This window comes from Chrysemys picta, chromosome 8 (assembly GCF_011386835.1).
Source record: "Chrysemys picta bellii isolate R12L10 chromosome 8, ASM1138683v2, whole genome shotgun sequence".
NCBI lineage: Eukaryota > Metazoa > Chordata > Testudines > Emydidae > Chrysemys > Chrysemys picta.
The window spans coordinates 106,661,366-106,681,756 of record NC_088798.1 but is presented as its reverse complement, the minus strand read 5'-3'; the positions used below and the strand labels follow the sequence as shown (position 1 = coordinate 106,681,756).

At 56.0% G+C, this 20,391-nt stretch overlaps 1 protein-coding gene across 8 annotated transcripts in view; it reads right to left on the bottom strand.

The window, feature by feature from the left end:
* The window catches only part of LARP1 (La ribonucleoprotein 1, translational regulator), a 76,083-nt gene that overhangs the window by 15,879 nt on the left and 39,813 nt on the right, over positions 1-20,391 (bottom strand). For 5 of the 8 annotated variants that reach the window (XM_065555130.1, XM_065555129.1, XM_008170090.4 and 2 more), the window contains 10 exons: positions 14,725-14,786; positions 11,753-11,818; positions 8,375-8,546; positions 6,437-6,568; positions 5,730-5,882; positions 3,668-3,830; positions 2,605-2,749; positions 2,047-2,221; positions 1,317-1,486; positions 415-768 (listed from right to left, as the gene is read on the bottom strand). In XM_065555130.1, coding sequence (XP_065411202.1) covers positions 415-768; positions 1,317-1,486; positions 2,047-2,221; positions 2,605-2,749; positions 3,668-3,830; positions 5,730-5,882; positions 6,437-6,568; positions 8,375-8,546; positions 11,753-11,818; positions 14,725-14,786 — 1,592 coding nt within the window. The other 3 variants (XM_065555128.1, XM_065555133.1, XM_065555132.1) reach the window with 3 other exon arrangements.

The window sequence follows — 20,391 nt, the reverse complement described above, 5'->3', positions numbered from 1 at the left end:
GGATGAAAGGGAGCCGGAGAGGGCTCTCCGGGGCATGCTCGGGGCCGAAGCTAGCCATACCGCTCCCTGTGACCCTGTTCGGCGGGTAGGAGTCCCAGATCCAGCACTGTCGGCTGGACGCCTTTCATGAGCACCATGCGATGCCCTCGCCCGCTCCTGTCTCAGGGCTCATCTGTGCAGAGCCACACTGATTTTCAACCAGTGCAAGAGACAGCACGGTCGCGCCTGTTTCCGTCTGAACCAGGTTTATTTCGTTTAGCAGAAGCTGGTTAGGAAGAGGTTTAAGTCCAAGTGAAAGAAGCCAGCTACCCAAACTGAAGCGAGAGCGTGTCCCACGTTCGGTTCGCACTGGATTAACTAAGCCAGGGGTAGGGTCACTCAGGCGCACACTGGGACACAGGTTCTAGCTCTCACCTTGATCTGCGAGTATTCCGGCTCAAACTGCTCCGTCCACAGGTCCTGCTCATAGTAATACAGCCCGTCATTGATGACCTTGGCTAGCTCAGAGCTCATTTTCGCCCTGGAGGTGTGATTGCCTGTGCGATCCCCCCCGGGGTGCCGGCGCAGGTAAGGAGGCGTCTGCGTCACAATCAGGATCTTGTTCACGTCCCTGTCGTCGATCTCGTAGTCCGAGTCCTCGTCCGACCAGTCGGTGAAGGTGTTCTTACGGCCGTCTATCTGCTCCATTTCCTCGTCAAACAGGAAGTCCAGCTCCTCAGGCTCGTCTTGGTCCTTCTGTTTCTGCGGCGCCTTCGACTCCTCCACTTTCTAAAGGCAAACGGAGGAGAGGAGCTGGAGGCCCTGGGGGATGCAGCTAGGACTCTGGGAGAACAGACCCCGTGAGACCCACTGGGTTTTCAGGTCAGGAGCCAGGGAGAACTGCACATTTCTGCCCTTGATAGTGAATACTGGTCCAGCAAGACCCTGGTGCTGACTCAGCACAGCACATGGAGTGACCCGGCTGTCCTAAAGGCAGCAGGCTCTGTGCTGCTGAAAGACCAGGCCCACCTTCAGCTCACTGCTTTTTCCTCTAGGCCACACGAAGCTGACGGCCCACGTTCAGCCAGGAACGGCTCATATCAGGCAGTGACTCCATGCTCTCAAGGCTGAACGGGATGGGGGCAAGAGAGAACAGGGAAGCCACCCATGGGAGTCATGCCCCAGAAGCCAGTCCAGTACTAAACCTGCACCTGACTCATTGTGAGAGCTGGCGAGACAACTGCCAGTTCCCAGACGCTGCCCAGCTCCGTTCCCACCCGGTGGCGTTTTGCAGTTCAGCCTGCTACGGGGGGAGAGCCACACAGGCCGCACAGTACCTTGGGTCTGGCTGGGGAAGGCCGAGGCCTCTTCTTCACTTCAATCCACGTCTCTGAATCCAAGTCCGGTAAGCTGGCAGACAGGCCTTTGGGCATCGTCTTCAGGTTGCTGACCTCCTCCGTCTTAGTCGCCACAGGGCTGGCAGAGCGGGGAGAGCCGGGCGCAGATTCTAGATACATTTCGGGACAGACAAGGGTTTTATACATGGTATGCAAGTGTTTGCGCGTCCACCCACCCACGCAGGAAAGGACGGCCCCAGGGCAAGTAGTCTTATTCAAGGGTCTTATTCTCAAAAAACCTGGGAGGAAAGTCCCAGAGAAAGCTGCCGCAGCAACAAACACCAAGTCCAGAGAAGGGAAAGGCCTTGTAGCAAGGAAAGGCCTGCTAAAGGGAACCCTCTTGCCAATGCAGGATTGCGCCGTATGTCGTATTCTCCATAGTTTGTCATGTCTAGATGGAAAGGCCGGAGATTTGAAAAGCCACTCAGGGAATCTGGACACTCATTCTCCATTGAGTTTAGACAGCCCTGAGAAGTCTCAGCCCAAAAGGTCTCAGGTGCTTGGCCCCTCCTCCATCTTCAATAGGACCCTTCCCGGGAGAGTCAGGGTCTCAATGGGACAAATTACCAAAAAAAGACATCCACCCTCTATTAATGCCATGAATTCGTGATGGCACTCGATAGCTTCCCCCCCCCCCAGTTACACACGCACCCCGACGCGCCCCTCTAACCTGTTTCCTTCTGGAAGCTCTGCCGGGGAACGAACTCGGGGCAGTTGATGAGCTGAGAGAAGTCCGTCTGCGTGTAGTCCGCCATGGGGGGGCCAGGGAGAGGCCATTTTTCTGGCTGCTCCTTTCTCCTGATCTTCTGGTCCACAATCTCCACCACCTTGCTGTCCTTCAGAGCCTGGAGACCAAGCCCCCCGAGCGGTGTTAATTCAGAGACGCCCCTCGAGGGGCAGCCATGTACCCCAGCCTGGAGGCGAAGGCTGCCTTTGCAGGGAGATGGAGACAGAACCCTGGCGTCTGCGCCGGGGAGGGAGCAACGTGCTCCCATTGGCTCACGTACCCTGAGGTTCCACCCAGTGGGGCAAGGCAGGAAGTCCAACTTGCTCGGCCTCACCTTGGGCAAGTCCCCCAACTGTCTCAGCATCTTCCCGGAGATCAGCGGGAAAGCCGGGTTTGAGAGAATTGGGGACTGCACAGGAGGGGAGCGGGCGGAGCTGAGCTTAGCCTGGGAGCCACGCGGACCAGCCCGTTCCCAGAGGCGACCCCGTCAGGAGCCCTCACCTTGACGATGAGGCCGACGTCCGTGGTCAGGGCCTGCACCCGGTGGAAGCTGGCGATCAAGGTGATGGGGAGGAAGCCTTCCGTGTCCATCTTGCGCCGCAGGAAGAAGTCCCGCTCCAGGTTGTCCACGCTGAAGTAGTACTCTCTGCACGGAGCACCGGCAGCAAAGGAGGGAGATGCAGACTATCACCGCCTTGCTCAGGCACCGCAGACCCCACGAGCCCCCTCCCGCTGGAAGCTCCAGCCTTTCCCGTGACAGCAGGCGCCCTGGGACCGCAGTGAGATGCTGGAAGCTGCCCTGTGTGGCCACCAGCCGCATGAGGAGCTCGTTAGCGGCGCCGGGCAAAGCAGAGCTCAAGCGCAATCCCTGCCAGGGAAGTTACGTGACTCTCCGGTAGCGGCTCAGCTCTGAGGGGCGTATCAGTTCATGCATCTCCCCAAAAGAGGGCTGGACCCGAGGAAAGGCATCGCCCCTGTACTTCGCTGCCCCCTCGCCTCGACAGCCAGAGTCCTGCCCCTGCAACCCGGCCTGCTCACAGCCAGACTGTTCGCTCTTGCTTGTATCCCAGGGTACCTGAAGGCCCCAACTCAGCCAGGGGTCCCGTCAGACTAGGTTCTGTGCACAGAGTCCCTGCCCCACAGAGTTTATCATCTAAACAAAGATCACAGGTGGGCAAGAGACCCAGTTTACAGGTGGGGAATTGAGGGACTGAGACTCAAGAGCCTTGTTCAAGGGAGTCTCTGGCAGAGCAGGGAACTGAGCCCAGGTCTGGAGTCAGTCCCATGCCCTAGCCACAAGCCGCACCCTTCTGGTTTGGTAACTCCATGGCAGACAGAAGCATCGACTGTCAGGCTGTGGCAAGAACGTGGCTGCGTTCCCTCCTGAGGCAGCGTCTATTGAGTATCTCAGGTAAGTCGGGTACCACGTTTTGAGCCGATTTCGGCCCCCGTGCGGGCTCACAGAGCTTCTCTGCCCCACGTTACACCACGGCAAGAGAGGACAAATCCCAATCCCTGGCTCTGCTGGCTAGGGACGCCCCCAGCCCCCAGGGGAAGCACTTACATCTGCCGCTTGATGTAGTCCTTGAGCAGCTCCTGATCCACGCTGTACAGCTCTGTGCTGCTGACGTTATCGAAGTAGTAGGTGATGTTACTGGCGTACTTCTGGGTGCGCGAGCCGTCCGAGCTGTCGAATTTCCGGTAGCCGTACTGGTAGTCAAAGTGCGCTGAGAGAGAGGAACAAAGGCAGGACTTTCAGGGGGGGGCACATGACATCTATTGTCCCCGGGGCTTCATGATCTTCCTGAGGGTGTGGCATTGTGCTACAACCCAGGCATTACCACCAGCACCAGCAATCCCAGTAAGGGCCCAGAACCAAGCAGCACTCTGGACAGTCACAAGGAGACCTGCACAGGAACGCCGAAGGGAGCCATTCCAATACAGAGTCCTGCCCCAAGGCAATTCCCGAAATCTGTAAATACCACGGCAAACAGAACAAGGACTGGGGGTAGGTGTCCAGACACTGCAGCAATTCCAGCAGAGACCCCTCCAGCTTTGCAAAGCCCCTGCTGCTACCAGCCGTCTCCTTAAAGAGCAAGGACAGGGACCCAGACAGCGGCAGGAGCTTGAAAACCCTGCCGCCCCCCTTGCTTTAGCCACCAGGAGAGCTGGAAGGAGGAGCCTTTCGGGTGAACAAAGCCCTGGCCGTTGTCACAGCAAAGTCAGCTGGATTTTCATGGCCCCAGCAAATGACAAATCACCACCACATGAACTAGCGGGCTCACGCAGCCCCATCCCCTGGGAGCTGTCCATCATCCAGGAGTCCTCTCTCCTCATTCGTTCTCTCCCCCCATGATGAACACGAGGAAGAGGACTGAGAAGAGAAGCTGCAGCTCTGGGCTGGAGCTCTCAACAGCACACTGCAACTCATGGTAGCTCTGTAATTAGCGGCACCTCGCCACGTTTTCCTTTCACGCTCTGTCTTCCGCACTGCCTGGCCCAGCCGGGGCTTTGGAGCCCCTTGCTGGAATGGGCATGGCCGGCTCCCCCCCTCAGAGACCCCTCACTGGGAGCAGCTATTCTGTCCTGCTCACGGCACAGACCGGAACCCAGCCAGGGGCTGGTGGGGAACTTGCATTTCTCTGAGTGGGGCAGGGCTCCGGCAGCCAGAAACGCAAGTTCACAGCGCTGCACTGGGAGGGCCCGGCGCCACCGCAGGTACATTCCATCGCAGGGCCTGAGGACGATGGGAGGAAAATTTAACCCAACTAGTGCTTAGGCTCATACTCAAAGCAGATCCAGCCATGCGCTGATGGAGGAGCTAGCCGCCTACTGAGAGGAGACAGGTGATCCAGTGCTGACCCGGGTTTCGCCGGTACCGGGTTCAAGTCCCTATCTGCCAGGCTTCCGGTGTGACTTTGGGGAGGTCACAGTCTCCCTGGGCCTCAGCTCCCCGTTTACAGAGGAGGACCGCAATGGGGACCATATAAACACTTCAGAAAGGCCAGTCCTTAACCCTCACTCGGGATGCTCATCCACACATGACTTATGGATCCCACGACACTTCTCAAACCACCAGGCAGCCCGGGTGTCCTGGCCAACGTGCCCTCCACATCCAAGGCCACGTCCGAGGGGCAGAGTTACTTGTGATCCCACCCCGGTGCTGCGCTAACCGATAGTCCTGAATTGCCTGTCTGGCGAAACGCCGAGATACCCAGAGCACGGGCGACACTTTTCTCCGTCTGTGCAGGACCCATTTCTGCGGCTGACTTGTACCAAACTAGGGCTGTTTATCAGCTCCACGGCTACCGTTCCACGTGGTGAGTAACGGTATTTTCTAGCTCGGTGGGTTTTGGCCTGCGGTGAATGCTCGCACCCCAGGTGACCTGAAGACACAGGGCTGTGAGGAATGAGACAGGCCTGACTGTTCCCATGGGCACGCAAACACCATCACCCCAAAATCCTTTCCCACCTTCCTGAAAAACAAACCAGCTCCAAGCCCCCATCACTCCAGCAGCAGCAGTCAGTCACTGTCCCCTTACAAAAGGGACTCCGAGGACGGGGTGCAGTCCATTGCTGACTGCATCATGCCCAGTTACAGACACCCAGAACAGGGCTATACGTACAGCGAGTGCCTCCTCTTCCTCGACTCCGGCCCCGGCCTCGGCCCCGGCCCCTGCCCCGGAAGGCTCCTCGCACCGCTCCTCCCTCGCTCTTGACGCTGGAGGTTTCGTCGTGATCAGGCCAGTTCCGCTCATGCTTGTTATCCGGGTGCCAGCCTGCGGAGGAGGAAGGCCGGGCACAGGAGGGACACGAGAGGTGAGGTCAAAGCGCCCTCTGCGGACTCTGATGTGCAATTAGGCCTGAGGATTGCACCCCGGCCGAGGGACGCTTCCCCCTTGTCCTTTGGCAGGGACCAGAGTCTAGCATCTAAAGCAATTCCATCCCCTGTGCAATGCTCCCTGCACACATGACAAGGCTAAAGCCCTTCTCTGCTCTGTGCCCAGATGAGCTCTCTACCTCGGGGGCAAATGCTGCAGAGCCCGGGCTTTCCCCAACCCTCTCCTGCCTTGGAGAAGCGTGGCTGGGAAAGGGCCCACCTGGCATTAGCGTACCACGACCGATACCATCCCCAGAGCTTCCCTTTGGATATCGTTCGTAGCGTGCCCCTGACCGCAGCGTCCAGGAGCTGCTCCCGGCCCTTGCAAGTCTCCAACGCCGGTGATGGCTGTGGAAATGCCACCGGCAGGCTGGGAATGCTGCAGCAGCAGCGCCACCAGGTGCTGAGACAGGGGAGCTACCGTCTGACCCCGCCCCAGCCCAGCCCACCCACCTTTCAAATCACTGCGGTTGTTGGAGAGGTGCCGGTGCTGCTCGTTCTGCCGGTTGTTCCGAGAGGCCGTTTTGTCCCTGGGCGCCTCCGCCTTCATGTCTATTTGCAGAGGGACCCACTTGTGCTTGTTGCCTGAATGAGGGCGTGACACAGCTTTAAAAGGAAGAACAAATATTTGCTTCCACCCCCACCCTCCCCTGGCTCCCTGCATGTTCAAGCAGGGAGAGAATCTAGGATGCATCCAATTCCAGGCCAGAAGGCGCTTGGGCCTCTCACACAGATCCCTCTGTGCGGCTCCTGCTGGACCAGTGCCCTGAAAACAGACTCAGACTGCGAACCACAGCAGAGGAGGGCCGGGAGCTGCTCCCTTACTCCCAGTCTCTGCCGCTCTGGGGAGCTCAGGGCCATGGTGCTGCTGGTAGAACCACTGGACTTCAAAGCTTTCTGCCCCATGTATTTGGCACTTGCACATGGCCCCAAAGTCACACATGGACCTCGGACCTCACCTGGTGAACTTCAAAGCACAAAGAGGAGACCAAGACTGTTCTTTCCACTGCGTGCACCTCGCTCATTGCTGGACTGCCTGTTGTGCCCTGGGATCGAAACAGGCTTCCCCCTGGAAAGCCACCTTTTAGGGTCAAGTGCAACTGACATGTCCCAATGCACAGCCAGCCACTGCCCCAGGAAAGATGATGAATGGGGCCCATCCATCCATCCGAGAGGCAGGCTATGGTCTTCCCAGAACTCATCAAGGTCTACAGAAAGGTCCCTGTACCCATGAGATGAGGGGCGGCACTGTCACGCTCCTGATTTTCTAGTTCTGCTGATTTTTGCAAGCTGCTTCTTTCAGACACGTTTGCCCCTCTGCAGTCTCATGGGGACTGTCCCTGCACCAGCAACCGGCTGAGGGCTGGTCTACACTGGGAACTGCATTGGGCATAGTTACATCTCGCAGGGCTGTGAAAAATCCCCATGCAGACAGTGCTAGGTTGACGGACGAATTCTCTCGGGGAGGTGCATTAACTACATCAATGGGAGAACCCCGCCTGTCTGCACTGGGCGTGTCTACACCGAGTGCTGCAGCTGGGCCGCTGTAGCAGTGTAAGTGTAGACGTCCCCTGACTCTTTGCTACCCCAGCTACTCTGAGAGGAAACAGGAGTGACGCCAAGACTCCTGGGAGGGCAGAGGTGGCCGATGCACAGATTCCAGGCCCGGCACCGGCTGCCCCCTCAGATCCAGGGACAAAGCCTCACTCCCTCCCACGCCTATCCATTATTTCTTGTTTACAAGCAGCTACGTAGCCCAGGTTCCACGTGCCTCTAACATCGTCCAGCAGTAGACCCCCTCGCCAGCTGATCCCTACCAGCAGAGGTTAGCTAATGCCCTCTCCCCAGAGGCTGTAGAAAAGAGGAACTTCCCCTGGAGCTGAACAGAGCTGGACTAGTTTGGATCAAACAGAGTAGGGGAGCGAATCCCAGAGCAGAGGGACACTCATGGGAAACACCCTGCAAACAACTGATGCAGGTCCACTCAATAGCTGTGGCTGCACTGGGGGGAAGGGAGAGAGAAGGAAAGGGAGGGTTGGGGAGTCTCAGGTTGGTAGGTGCCAGGCCATTCAGGGCTTCATAGGCCAAAAGCCAATCACCAGTAATTCTATCCACAACCCAAAAGGCAGCCAGGGCGGATGGCGAAAAAGCAGGACTCTCTGCTTAGCAGGCACCATGCCTTGCTTCTGCACCAGCTTGTGAATGGATTTCAGATGCAGCCCCGAGGGACACAGGTTACAATCGCCCATCTGGATGTGGCCAGAGAACTCCGATAGCCAGGGCAGCAGAACATCAAAGGTCATGATGTCATGAAAGCTGGCTAGGCCAGAACCAAATCCCCAATCTTCCGGCAGCCCCCTGGAATCTCGCCCACCCTGCCCCCATCCTCACCTTTCTTCTTCTGGGCCAACTTCTGGTTGTCGTCGTCCCCGTTCTTCTCCTCCCCGGACTCGTCCGATTTGGTTTTCAGGTTCTCTTTGCCATCGCTCCCGTCCCCTTTCTCCTGTTCTTTCATGTCTTTCTTGATGGGCAGCTTCCGGAGGGGCTGGGGTTTGGGCGGCTGCTGGAGACAAGAGCGAGGCAGGTGAGGCAAAGGGTGGTGGGAGCTGGCTCAGGACAGACTCCGCAGAGCTGGTCAGATCCACCTGCCAGGGCCACGCCCATCTGGCCCCGCAGAGGGGAAGCGGGAAGGACAGTCACTAGTCTGGGGACGGGATCCCAGCATCTCACCTTGGGGAGACATCAGGTCCTGGTAAAGAGCAGTTTAGCTAGCAAGGGCTTGAAGACAAGCCGGCGCGAGCTTTGCCTGTGCTATCATCACTCCCAGTGCACACTCGGGCCTGGTACCGACAAGAGTTGCCCCCCCCCACCCCCACGAGGGGAAACAACAGTGGGGACAGGATTCCTAAATACAGGGAGGGGACATAAGGGATGCTCAGAGCTGCCTGTTGCATTGAGATGCTGGATCTGATGAAGATTCTCACCACAGGGGGGAGAGGCTGGGTAGCAATGGGGCACTGACAGACAGCAGCTATTGCATGGCCAGGAAACGAATGCTGAAAGGAAGGTGCCCAAAAATAGAAGGACTTTGACAGCTCCAGCATCTTGGCTGCAGCAGCGCGAGGCCATGCCCCTCATGAGTGCCAGCGTTAGCAGGCACCAAGCCACGGGCTGTTCTGCTTTCACCTGGGTAACTCAACCCCCGTCACCAGAGAGCCGGCTTACTGCACTTCCCTGCCTGACTCGCTGTGCCTGGGGTTCAGAACAGGATCCAGGCTCCCTGGCCCAGAATAGCACCGCTGAGCGAGGGAGCCCAACGTGCAGGGAATCCCTAAAAGGAAATCCTCTGTACCCGGGACCACAGCAAGCTATTCCTGGCTGCCTCCTGAGCCGATGCCCTGCACCCCGAAGAGTCGCTCAGCTGGAGCGACCAGCGCTACAGCAGGAGAGAGGCAGTGCCCACAGGGCCATACCCTGAACTCCAGCTCCGACACTCCCCCCCATAGAAAACAACACCGATGAACGCTCTTGGCTGAGATTCCCCTGGGGCCTCCTGTCTCCGAGATGAGCAGCGCACAGAGGGGCTCTCCCATGTAACCTACTGTCCAACATGTGCTAACACGCGGAGAACATACGTGGATTACAGCCAGCTGGGGGCTGCTCATGTATGGAAGTGACAAGGGAGCAGCCTGGAGGGTGCGAGCCTTCCTGGCACACAGGCCCTTCTCCCAGCAGGAGGGTCATCTGTGCTGACACACCGCAGACGGGGCTGGCTAAGGCCATCATGAAAGTGCAGTTTTAACCAGCATGGGGTCACCTGCTTCACAACCGGACCACTTCCTTCTGGCCTGCAAAGGTCCCAAACTATCTGTTTCGGAGATTAGTGGGCAGGGGAACATAGGAAGAAAAAACAGTTTCACCTCAAGGGTTAATTCTAGAGGACAACAGTGCAGAATTGGAGGGTCAGGGAAGGGGAGGAACTCCAGGCTGAAAGAGGAGCTGGGTTAGAGGAGAGAGGCCACCTCATCTCCACTTCAGGAAGCAGCATGTTGTGATACCAACTTCAGAACAGCCGCACAAGCTGAGGGCATCTGGCTTCATTTCTCCCTCGGCTTGAGAAGGCTGCAGGAGCCTGGTACGTTCTGAGCCACAGGGAGGTCGTGTTTAGAAAGCGGCATTCATCCCCCCAGGCACACAGGTCACTGTAATTGTGCTGATTTGGGGTATTCTGAACAGCCAAGTGTCTTCTCAGCGGGTAGATGAAAGTGCTTCCAACTCACACAAGCAAGTGGAAGCTTGGCACAGAATGTTCCTCACTGACGGCTCAAACTGCTCCTTGAGCTTTTTTTTATTATTAAAGGGACAATCCAAGTCCCGTCTCAAATCTGAACCGTGTAAAAGCAATCTTTTACCCAACCGAAGCAACACACCCAGGCTTGTGTGTTGTTCGCAATTCTGACAAACCGATGTTTAAAATATCCATTCCCCTGCTCGTCCAACCCAAACATCGTCGCCTCCCGAACTGGAATGCAAAACCGCCTAGGAACGGAAGTGAAACAAGACCTGCAGGATCTACGATTTTAACAATAGATAGAGGAGATTCTAGCTCTTATGGTTGCAGGGATCGCCTTTAAACATCACTCTAGCATAAAGCTGACGCAATGCCATCTTGCCGAGGCTGCCCGCGGCCTCGGCACCTCCGCTGCTGCTCAGAGCTTTGTTCAACAGCAGCAGCCTGAAATTAATAAGTGCTTGGGTCAATTTCATGGCAACAATTCAGAACCCTGTGGGTTACAAGGAAACTGACAACAACGGGGCCAATTTCATGTTGCTGCTGGGAAAGCAGTGAGCCGCTGAGACATGCGCTGGTGCTCTTCACTGGGTAAGTCTTTATAAGAAAGGTGGCTACATTTAGCAGACACAACCGCTGCTCCTTTCTAGTAACACAAGGGGGCTTCAAGCTCAGGAACCCACTAGCAGGAGACTACACATGCTAAACCACGCCCCGAGCAGGGTCCAGAGGCATCACTTTGGTAGGAAGCTAAAGAAAGCTGGCTGGGCTCGAGTGCTGCCTGAGGGCAGCTGGGCCTTTTAGTACGTTGAGTTCTCTGGTTACTGGGAGGCTGCTGAATGTGTCAAGAACTAGAGGGTGTATAAGGGAGACAGAGGGGACCCATTAAAGGTGAGACTAGTCTGACGAAGAGCCAGAGAGCGAGAAAGCAAAGAGGAAAACAGACACTGAAAACAGCACAGGGAAATATATGCTGGCCTGTTACAAGAAAAGCGAAGGGAACAAAGAAAGCAACTCACACAAACGTACATTGTAAAGGCATTAGAATCTGCCCAGAGAAATACAGTTAAGAAACATACACAAACAATACACAGCTGTTTCTTCCTTGCATTCCAGGGAGTAGCAGCCTAGCTCTTTCCACTGTGGCTAGCAGGACTAGTCCATCAACTAGCAGGTCTCAGGTAACTTTTCCGAACCCTGCTACAATAATCTGTGGTGTTATTGGTAAAATAGGCATTGAAATGTGATAAAGGAAGATTTCAGCTGACAGTGTCAATTTCAGCTGTTTTAGGGACAGAGAAGCCCTCAGGAGACCTTGCTTCCAGAGGAAAAGCCCACAGGACATCTTGGTCTTGAGCAGTCAACTTTTCTAGAGCTCTCTGCCTTCAGAGAGAAGAGGGGACATCACTCATTCGCCAGGAAAAGCTCGGATGTTGCTGTACAGTAGAGGGTTTTGTTCGCAGGGTCTTGCTTCTTACCTGGATGCTCTTGTGGGCTATTTCTCCAGGGGTCGGCCAGTTCGTGGCATCACCAAAGTCACCGACCTTTATTCAAAAAACACAGAGATCTCGTTAGTACAGTAATCTCAAGCGCTGGTTCTGATGGGCTGCTTCCTCGCATTCAATAGGCCAATATCCCTCCTCCCCCTTCCAGAGCACAGGGCCTGGGCTAGAGGATCGGACCAACAGCCCCGACACCATCCAGCAGCGTCCAGTACCAGATGCTTCAGAGAAAGACAAGAAACATCCTCCTGGACAGCCATGGAATAACATGCCCAAAGGGGACGTTGCTGCCTACCCCGGGGGATCCAAGGTTGGTTTATGCTCTGAAGCCTCAGGGTGTATAACCCTTAAAATCCTGTCTAAGGAGCGTGAATAATTATTATCCACATAAAGTGTCACCCTCTTTAAAATCCTGTTAAGCACTTGATCTCAGTGACCTCATGGGCAACAAGTTTCACCAGCTAGTTATAGATGGCATAAAATATTATTGTCCGGTGGTTTTAAATGTGCTGCCTTGGAGTTCGTTGAACAGCCCCCTATTCTTGAATGATGGATGAGTGCACCGCAGACCCACTCTGGGCGCTTCGCTGTACCTTCCTACTGCTAGCTGGCCACAGAGCTGGATGACCCTGCTTTTAGCTCAGAGAGAAGACCGTCACATGTTCAGAGCCACAAGGGTCAGGTTCAAGCCCCGTGGCCAACAGCTCACCCAGATGAGCGGTGTGATAAAATCAGAAATAACAGCTGCTTGACACCCTCTTTATACTCCTCACTACTGCGTGGAAGGATCATCTCTTCCCTAGGCCAACCTGCTCTCTCCAGCCCCCTAGGCAATTTTGTTGTCAGTCTCTAAATCCCCTCTATTTCCGCAATCAGATGTCTGGAGCTGAACTCTAACATCATCCTGGTGCCGCCTGGTGGGGTCAGACCACAACTGCAAGGCTCGGCGGGGTTTCAGCCCAGCCTCGTTTCCCTTAAAGAGGAGTAATCCAGCTGGGATACCGAATTCACTTTGAAGTTCATTCTAAACGCTCGTGCCACCTGGCGGCAGATGACTGCAGGGCTCACACACATTGAACAGCACAATTGCAATCAAGTGCTGCCAATTACACCAGCCAGCAGCAGCGCAGAGCAGCAGAGCTCTGTGCTCAATTGACGGCAAGAACAGGCATCTGGTTTCAATTCAATCCACCCAGAGCAGCCACCAAGGCCACTCACAACACACCATTCATGAGCCTTCCCCTGTGGGGCTGGAGCTTGCCAGCAAAGCAGTTTGGTTTGCAGGGAGTTAGACCGTTTATTGGTGTCTCCACTCGATCTAGTTTTCAAACCGGATTCTTTGAGAACGAGAGGTGTTTGCAGGGGGAAAGAGGCAGGGCGTGGCTGTCGCTTCCCAACCAAGCAGGGGAGGAACATTAACGCCACAAGACGTTACGCTATTTTGCTTGTAGGGCTTGCCAGGGCCGGGGAGGGGGATCGGTGCCAGCTCGGGGCGCTCCGGGTCGAGTCGGACCTCTGCTCTGGTACTGGGGTCAGTGCCGACTCCATCGGGGTGTCCTGAGACAGAGGGCTCTCTCCTTTTTCATTCTGGGTCTGAACGACTTACAGATGCGACGCTTGTCGCTTATGTGTCCTTCTAGACACCTTAAATGGCTAACGTGAGAGTCGCTGTGGGCATGGGGCACTTACAACGATCGCATGGTTTAAAGCCTGAGGATCCCCAGGGCATCCCCCATCCCTAGGCTGAGTCCCATCCGGGACCAGCTATCTAGAACGAATACTAAGGGTAAATACTGAACTAAACACAACTATTTTACAAAGAGACACACTGAACTAGGCGAAAGCTAGCTGAAGTTCCCGCACCATCACTGACAGCGGGAAGGAACTGAGGGTGGGGGGAGTCAGCAGCACCCCTTATATTGTGCCATGCGGGTGCCACTCCAGGGGGCGCCAGAGCCTGTCCCCTACGGATACTGCTAAGGGAAAAAACTTCCGGCACTGGTGCATGCGGTGAGCACACACCTAATATGGACTGGACATGAGCAAACACTCGAAGAAGAAACAACAGCCTCCGAGGGACAGCACGGAGCAGGTCCAAGCGGGTGGGGAATGATGGTCGTTCTAGGCACCCACATGGCGCTGTGCATCGTCCATCCGCTTCACCGACATCGATCCATCCGCGCGGGCACATGGGCTCACACCCGCCCCCGGGAGGCGGGCAGGCATTGCACCCAACATACAGGTGGGCAGAGGGCACCAATTTAAGTTGTGCCCGTCACCGTGGCATCTAGGCACAACCCCTGCCTCTGAGGGTGCTGAGAAGAGCCCTAGGAGATGCTCTGATGACAGGTCCTAGGCAAGAGCCTGGCCGGACTGACAACTCAGAGTGGCACGCTCTTGTAAACGCAGCAGCTGGGAGAAAGGTGCCCTCTGCAGCACTGCCATGGCCCAGAGCTGGGCACTGCCATGGAAGCATCACACGCTGCTGGAGGCACGCGCAGGTTTCCGGCGGCCACCCAGAACCAGCGGCTGTGCAGAGCTGCAGGGTGTGTGGGTGAAGAGCCACCCCTGGCTGCTAGGGAGTGGAAATGCATGCACTATTCAGACAGCTTGCTCCCCGGTGACGTAACAAAAATACTGCCCTTAGTGGCAGGGGAGGCAGCGTGGTCTAGTGGACAGAGCAGTGACCTGGGAGTCCAGGAGACCTGGGGTCTAATCCCAGCTCTGTCACTGACCTGGGGCAAGTCACTTCCCCTCCAATGCTTTGCCTGTCTTGTCTGTGAGGCTAAGCGCTCTTGGGGGCAGGGACTCTGTCTCCCTACGCGTACGTACAGCGCCCAGCACACTGGGTCCAATCGCGGCTGGGCCTCTAAGTGCTGCTGCAATGCAGAAGACAAACAGCGAGCGCCAGGTAATACACCACCAGAAATGGGAAGAGGCAGACGTACCTTGCTTCCTTTCCGCTGCCTGGGGTTTGCAGCCCTCACCACTTTGGCTGGAGTTGTATGTTCTGTGAAAGTAAAACAGAGGCGTTAATACGCAACACCAAGCGTTGCTAGAGCGTTAACCTCAATGGACAGTGGAGAGAGAAAGCCACGTGCTCGCACTAGCTGAGTCCTCTCCCTACCTGGGCCAGAGTCCCTCTTAGATCTTCCCAATGACCCTTCTCTTCCCCACAGTGCACCAAGGTGAGTTACCCATCCAGCCCTTAGAAAGGAGGAGGGGAAGGGTTTGTCCACACCGGGCCCAAGCCCCAATTCCATGCACACACACCAATCAACCCGACTCAGGTCAGCAAGCACTGGGTCTTAAGGGTGGGTCAGAACTGTTGCGATTCAGGTCGAAGCCCTGGCCTTTTGCAATGTGGAAGCAGGGCCAGCTGCAGACCCGAGTCGGAGTCTACATAGTGCAGCATGGACACGTTAGCGCAGCTGTGAGACCAGATCCAGCCACTGTAAACCCAGGTTACCAATGCAGTGCAGACGGACACTCAATCACGGCCTTGGAAACACGCCCAGGTCCCAGTGTCCTGGGCTTCGCACGCAGCACAGAAATCCCCTACGTGGCCAAATCCGGAAGCATCCAACCCCTCTCGTGGGGGGAGGAGGCGGAGATCCCAGGAGGAAGTGTAATGAATGGGACAGGCTGGACCCTGATTCTGAAAGGAGCTCACCTGCTCTCTGCTGGATTGGCGGCGTGCAGTGTCTCTCTTAACTATTCGCTCCGGAGTCCAACCTTCTCCGCTCCGACCCAAAATCAACAACCCAAATCACTCCAACGGAGAGTCCCCATTTCACCTCTGGGCGCATGGCAGAAACAGTCCCAAACCTCTACAGATGCTGGGCCACAAAGACTTGAAAGGTCACCTGCCACAACCATGATCACGGAGGCTGCAGACCCTGGTCCAATTCCCGGCACCACCCTTCCCCAATCCACTCATCACCCAGCCCCCCAGGCAGGGAGAGTTACACTCCAACTAACAGCCAGCATTTGCTATTCTCCACCTCTACGCTACACACCCCATTTACACCAAGGGATCTCTCCCTGCAATGCACGAGTCGGGGTCAGTCTCACGGGTGCAGCTTTGCTCACTAAGAGGCTGGCCAGTCTCACCCCAGCCTGTTCAGCCCAAGCGAGAGGACACTAGCCCTTGGCCGCCTGTAGCCGGGTGTCTCCCCTGAATTCACAAGCAGAACGGGACAGTTCGGCATTTAACACAGACATCTAGGAAGTGTGAGCACACAGACAGCGACATTACTGCACGGGGGTCAGTCAGGGCCCTTCATGTTAACATGGAGGGACAAATGCCCAACCCCCACCATGGCTAGTAAATACGGACAGGCCTGCAATGGCTATTACTGAGGGAGTAAATGCCAGGGCTGACAAGGCAGAATTACACCCAGCATGGCAGGGCTGACAGGGACGACGACCAGGGAGCGAAGGAACAATGGCGACTGAATTAGGAGGGCTTTATAGTACCACCAAAGCATTCCTAGTGTGGACGCAGTGACACTGCCTTTGTACCGGTGCAATAAACCTGCCTCACCTCCCAAATGAAACAAATGATACCGGTACGGGTGCACCGTTTGTCAGTATAGCTGTATCCACGCTAGAGAGGTTTGCCTGTCTTGTCTCTGCTGATCACGGATCGCATCCCTGACCACACAGCTATGCCAGCAGAAGTCTGTGGTGTAGACCTGGCCTTCGCTTCCAATCTGCAGAGTTTGAAGCCTCCACACAAAAGCCCACCTGAACACTGACGCTAGGCGATCTGTTAAGACTCTAGCACATCCCTGCATAGGGTTTATTTTACAAACAGGATTCAGCCAGGTTCTGTGATCCGTCTGCAAACCCCATCACAGCCTAGGCTTGTTCGCATGGTTAGCGGACATGACCACATGGTTGTTTGATCTGATCTACGCTGCAGGACGGCACACCACTGGCCGTGTTGCAGGCCGGGGGAATTCTCCTGCTGCAACTAGCTTCTGCAGCAGGCCTGTTTCTGGGATGGAGACCAGCCGGGAGACTTGTCCTCCACACACAGCCCCTCCCACACTCAGCATGACTGCCAGCTTGCTCAACTCCGACACAGCTCTTGGGAGGAGGGGCAGTGAAGTTCTGCTTGTTCTGTAAAGCACCACGCAAACTGAAATCTGCTGCATAAGCAGTAGAACAAGCGAGCCCTCGAGCAGCTGGGCACCAAAATGGCTTGATGAGCTTGGCTTTTCCCGAGAGGGTGGTGGAGCGATTTTAATGAGGGACACGTGGCCCTGGCTGCCCGGCGTGTCGTATGTGCGCCTGGCTCCTCGCAACTGCTCTGATCTCGGCAAAAGGCAGCAGCTGTGCGAGCGCCCTCTGCCAGGCAGCAACTGGAGACACACAGCTCCACGGGAAGGGAGCAGCTGAGGCTGTCTCCACCGGCTCTCCTCTTTGCTCCCGTCCCCTCCCCTAGCAGGTGGGTAGAGAGAATCAGCTGCCCTGAACTGGCCATGACAGTTTGAATCGGGATTGCACTGTTTCAAACAGCTGCCCTACTGGGCAGGATTGCAGCACGGCTCGGTGGGGTATTCCTGTTCGAGTGGCTCCATGGACGCTGGTAATACCCCCTTCCACACTGCATGCATGGGCCCCCGGCGCATGCCCTGCACAGGAGCATCCATGCAAAGACCAGCATGCGAGAGCGCAGAGGCGTCCGCTGCACACAGAAGCCTCAGTTGTACAATCACGGGACTCTGTCGGGGCTGGCCTGGAAAGGGAGAGGTTCAGCCGTGGCCCCTCTCAAGGCAGGCCGGGTGAGCACTGCCATGTGTCACGGCTGCCACCATTAATCTCAGGGGGCCAGTAGAATAACTATGGTCTCCATTCAATAAAAGGCCACAGAAGAACAGAGCAGCATTCATGACCCGCTGCACAGGTGAGGAAGGATGGGCTTGTGGATAGGGCACTTGCCTGGGGCTCAGATCCTGGGTCTGCCACAGCTTGCCTGTCCCACCTTGGGCAAGTCGCCATTTCTCTGTGCCTCAGTTCCCCACCTGACATCAATCACCAGCTGTAAAACGGTGATAATACAACGTGTGCGTGTGCACGTACAGCGCCTAGCACAATGGGGGTCCCGGATTGTTTATTTTGGCGTAGCAAGTGGGGCCTCCAAAACAACTTCCTTTCTCCCACCCTTTGGCTATTTTGACAGCAAACTCGTTGGGGCAGGGACTGTCGCGCAGCACTATGCGAGCCTGGCACCTCTGGGCACTAGCGTAATGACGACAAAGCGCTGCACAGGAGCGTGGGAGGTGGACGAGACTGTAGGGGGAAATTAAATGCTTTTCCTCTCACCTACACTTGGCATCCCCCTTCCACCCCCCCCACACCCCGCAGAGAGAAAACTCTGTCCCCCTCCAACATCCAGAAGATGCCCTGGAATGCCCTGCATTTTTATGCCTGCTAGATGGTCAGAGAACAGCACTGGGGTGAGGTTTTTTCAGCTCCAGCTTCTCTGTGCCACTGACCCCGAGGCAGGTTTACTGCAGCCACCCTGAAAATATACCGGGGCTTAACTCCAGCTCCACTTCAGTTCTGCACCTCACTTTTAAGGGGTGCTGGGCCCAATATTTCACCCCTAGATGATTTTCATCCGCTAAGTCCACAGAACTGTATCTGTGCTCCCTCCCGGGCACTAGCTGTCCTGCCCAGAGGAAGGCTAGTGACCCAGTACTCGAAGAATGTTTTTTAAACAGTTTGAAAACATCTCTGAGTAAAGCCTGGGCCAAGGGGAGCACAACGCCGCCGTTGTAACATCTGGCTGGAATTTCAGTTGTGAAATTGTTTTACAAGGTTTGATGCAGCTGGTTCAGAGACGGTGGCTTTAAAAGCAGGGCGGGTCACATATGAGACTTCACATATGCTCACAACCATGTTATACCGTACACTGATAGTGTCTCTAACCCCTCCCCCCCCCCTTTTTTTTTTTTAAAGGATAGCATGTAACTCCTGAAATTCTGAAGCTGGTTTCCCTTAGGGGGATTATTTTTTCCCCATAGCCTGCTCCCAACTGATGCTGTTTTAACAGGTTGCTAAACACATGCTGTGGGATGGCTCATATGTGGCACGTGTGCGCTTGACTACAGATGCACTTCAACGCTATGCACCCCTCTCCCTGCCAATACTTCTCCCCAGCCCTCCGCCGCACGCTCCTGGTACCACAGGCAGAACAATGCACTGCAGCCAGCCAGGGACGAAAATGAAGGTAACACCTTAATTCCGTTTTACCACCCTGCACGCTCCATAGCAGCCTCGCCAGCAGGCAAGAGCTCACACACACCAGGAAGAGCCAGCTCTGCAAATAGCAACCCTGCACGTCCATGAGACAGCCAGCAGACCCCACCCCCAATCCCCAGGACCCATCCTCTGCTGAGTGAGGGGAAAGGGAAAGGTACCGTGCACTCGGCACCCCCCATTCCGGAGACAAGCCCAGGGTTCTGCAGGGATGGAACGACGGGCACTGGTACCCCTGCAACACTGGCTCGGTGGCTTTATTCCAACAGGGGGAAGGGCAGGAAGAAAGGGGGCTGGAGGAGCATGGACATCCCATTAGCAGCCCCAGGCGACGGCAGATTAGAAGTGGCTGGGAGCCGCGCTGCGCCACAGAACGCCCTGGAAGCTCACTGCTTCTCGGAGCCAGCCTGCGTTACACAGGTGCTCCGACTAGGCGATCAAAACGGTCCCTTTTCAGGCCTTAGCGCCCAGGAGCGGGGCCGGGGCGCCGAGCTGTGCACACTGAAGCGCCAATGAGCCAGAATAAGAAGTGGCAAAGCAGAGTTTCCCCGTCAATTCCCCCTTCAAAGGTTTCCTGAGTGGGATTTCACATAGACACCAGCTCCCTGGTTCTGGAATCCTCCTTGCTAGCTGGCACTCATCCACCGTCCTCGTCCTCCCACAGACGGCGATGCCAGAAAGCCGAGCCCGCAGCACAAGCGCCCGCTCGCTGGAGCCATGCTCACCATTAGGCTTTTACTTTCCTTAGTGTAGGCAGCAGAACTCTTTCCAAACAGCCCCTGAATTCTCCACTCCACGCCCACAGAGGTCACCAGCTAAATATAGCTTCAAAAGGCACCTAGAGATACAACAGAAACCCCGGGCCTGCTTTCCAACCGCATCTGGAGCTCTCGCTGACTTCAACAGTAGCGGCGAACATTCAGCCCCTCTGAAAAATCAAGCCGCTAACACATCGAATTAACTATACGGCACAGCGTCTTCAATTTACACCGTTAGCGGGTGTGTCTGGGGGAAGGGGGGGGACCCCCTACCCCTCCTCCCCTCCCTGCTGCCACTGTACCAGATATAATCCCTCCAGCCTTCCCCTGGGTTTCAGCTCCCCCCCAGACTGCAATCCTGCGCCTAGAACTCAGTGAGACACCCCAAGACAAATCTAATGCACAATTTCATAGGTATGTCCTCCGGGATGCCCAGCAGCACCGCTAGGAGAGGCCCTCTTCCCCAACTAACAGGAGAGGGAGACATGGTCAAAAGGAACGAACACAGCACAGGGAGCCAGGAACTCTGCTAGTCTGGCTGCCTTAAGAGCCATCATTTAAACCTGTGCTCATCTGCAAGATGGG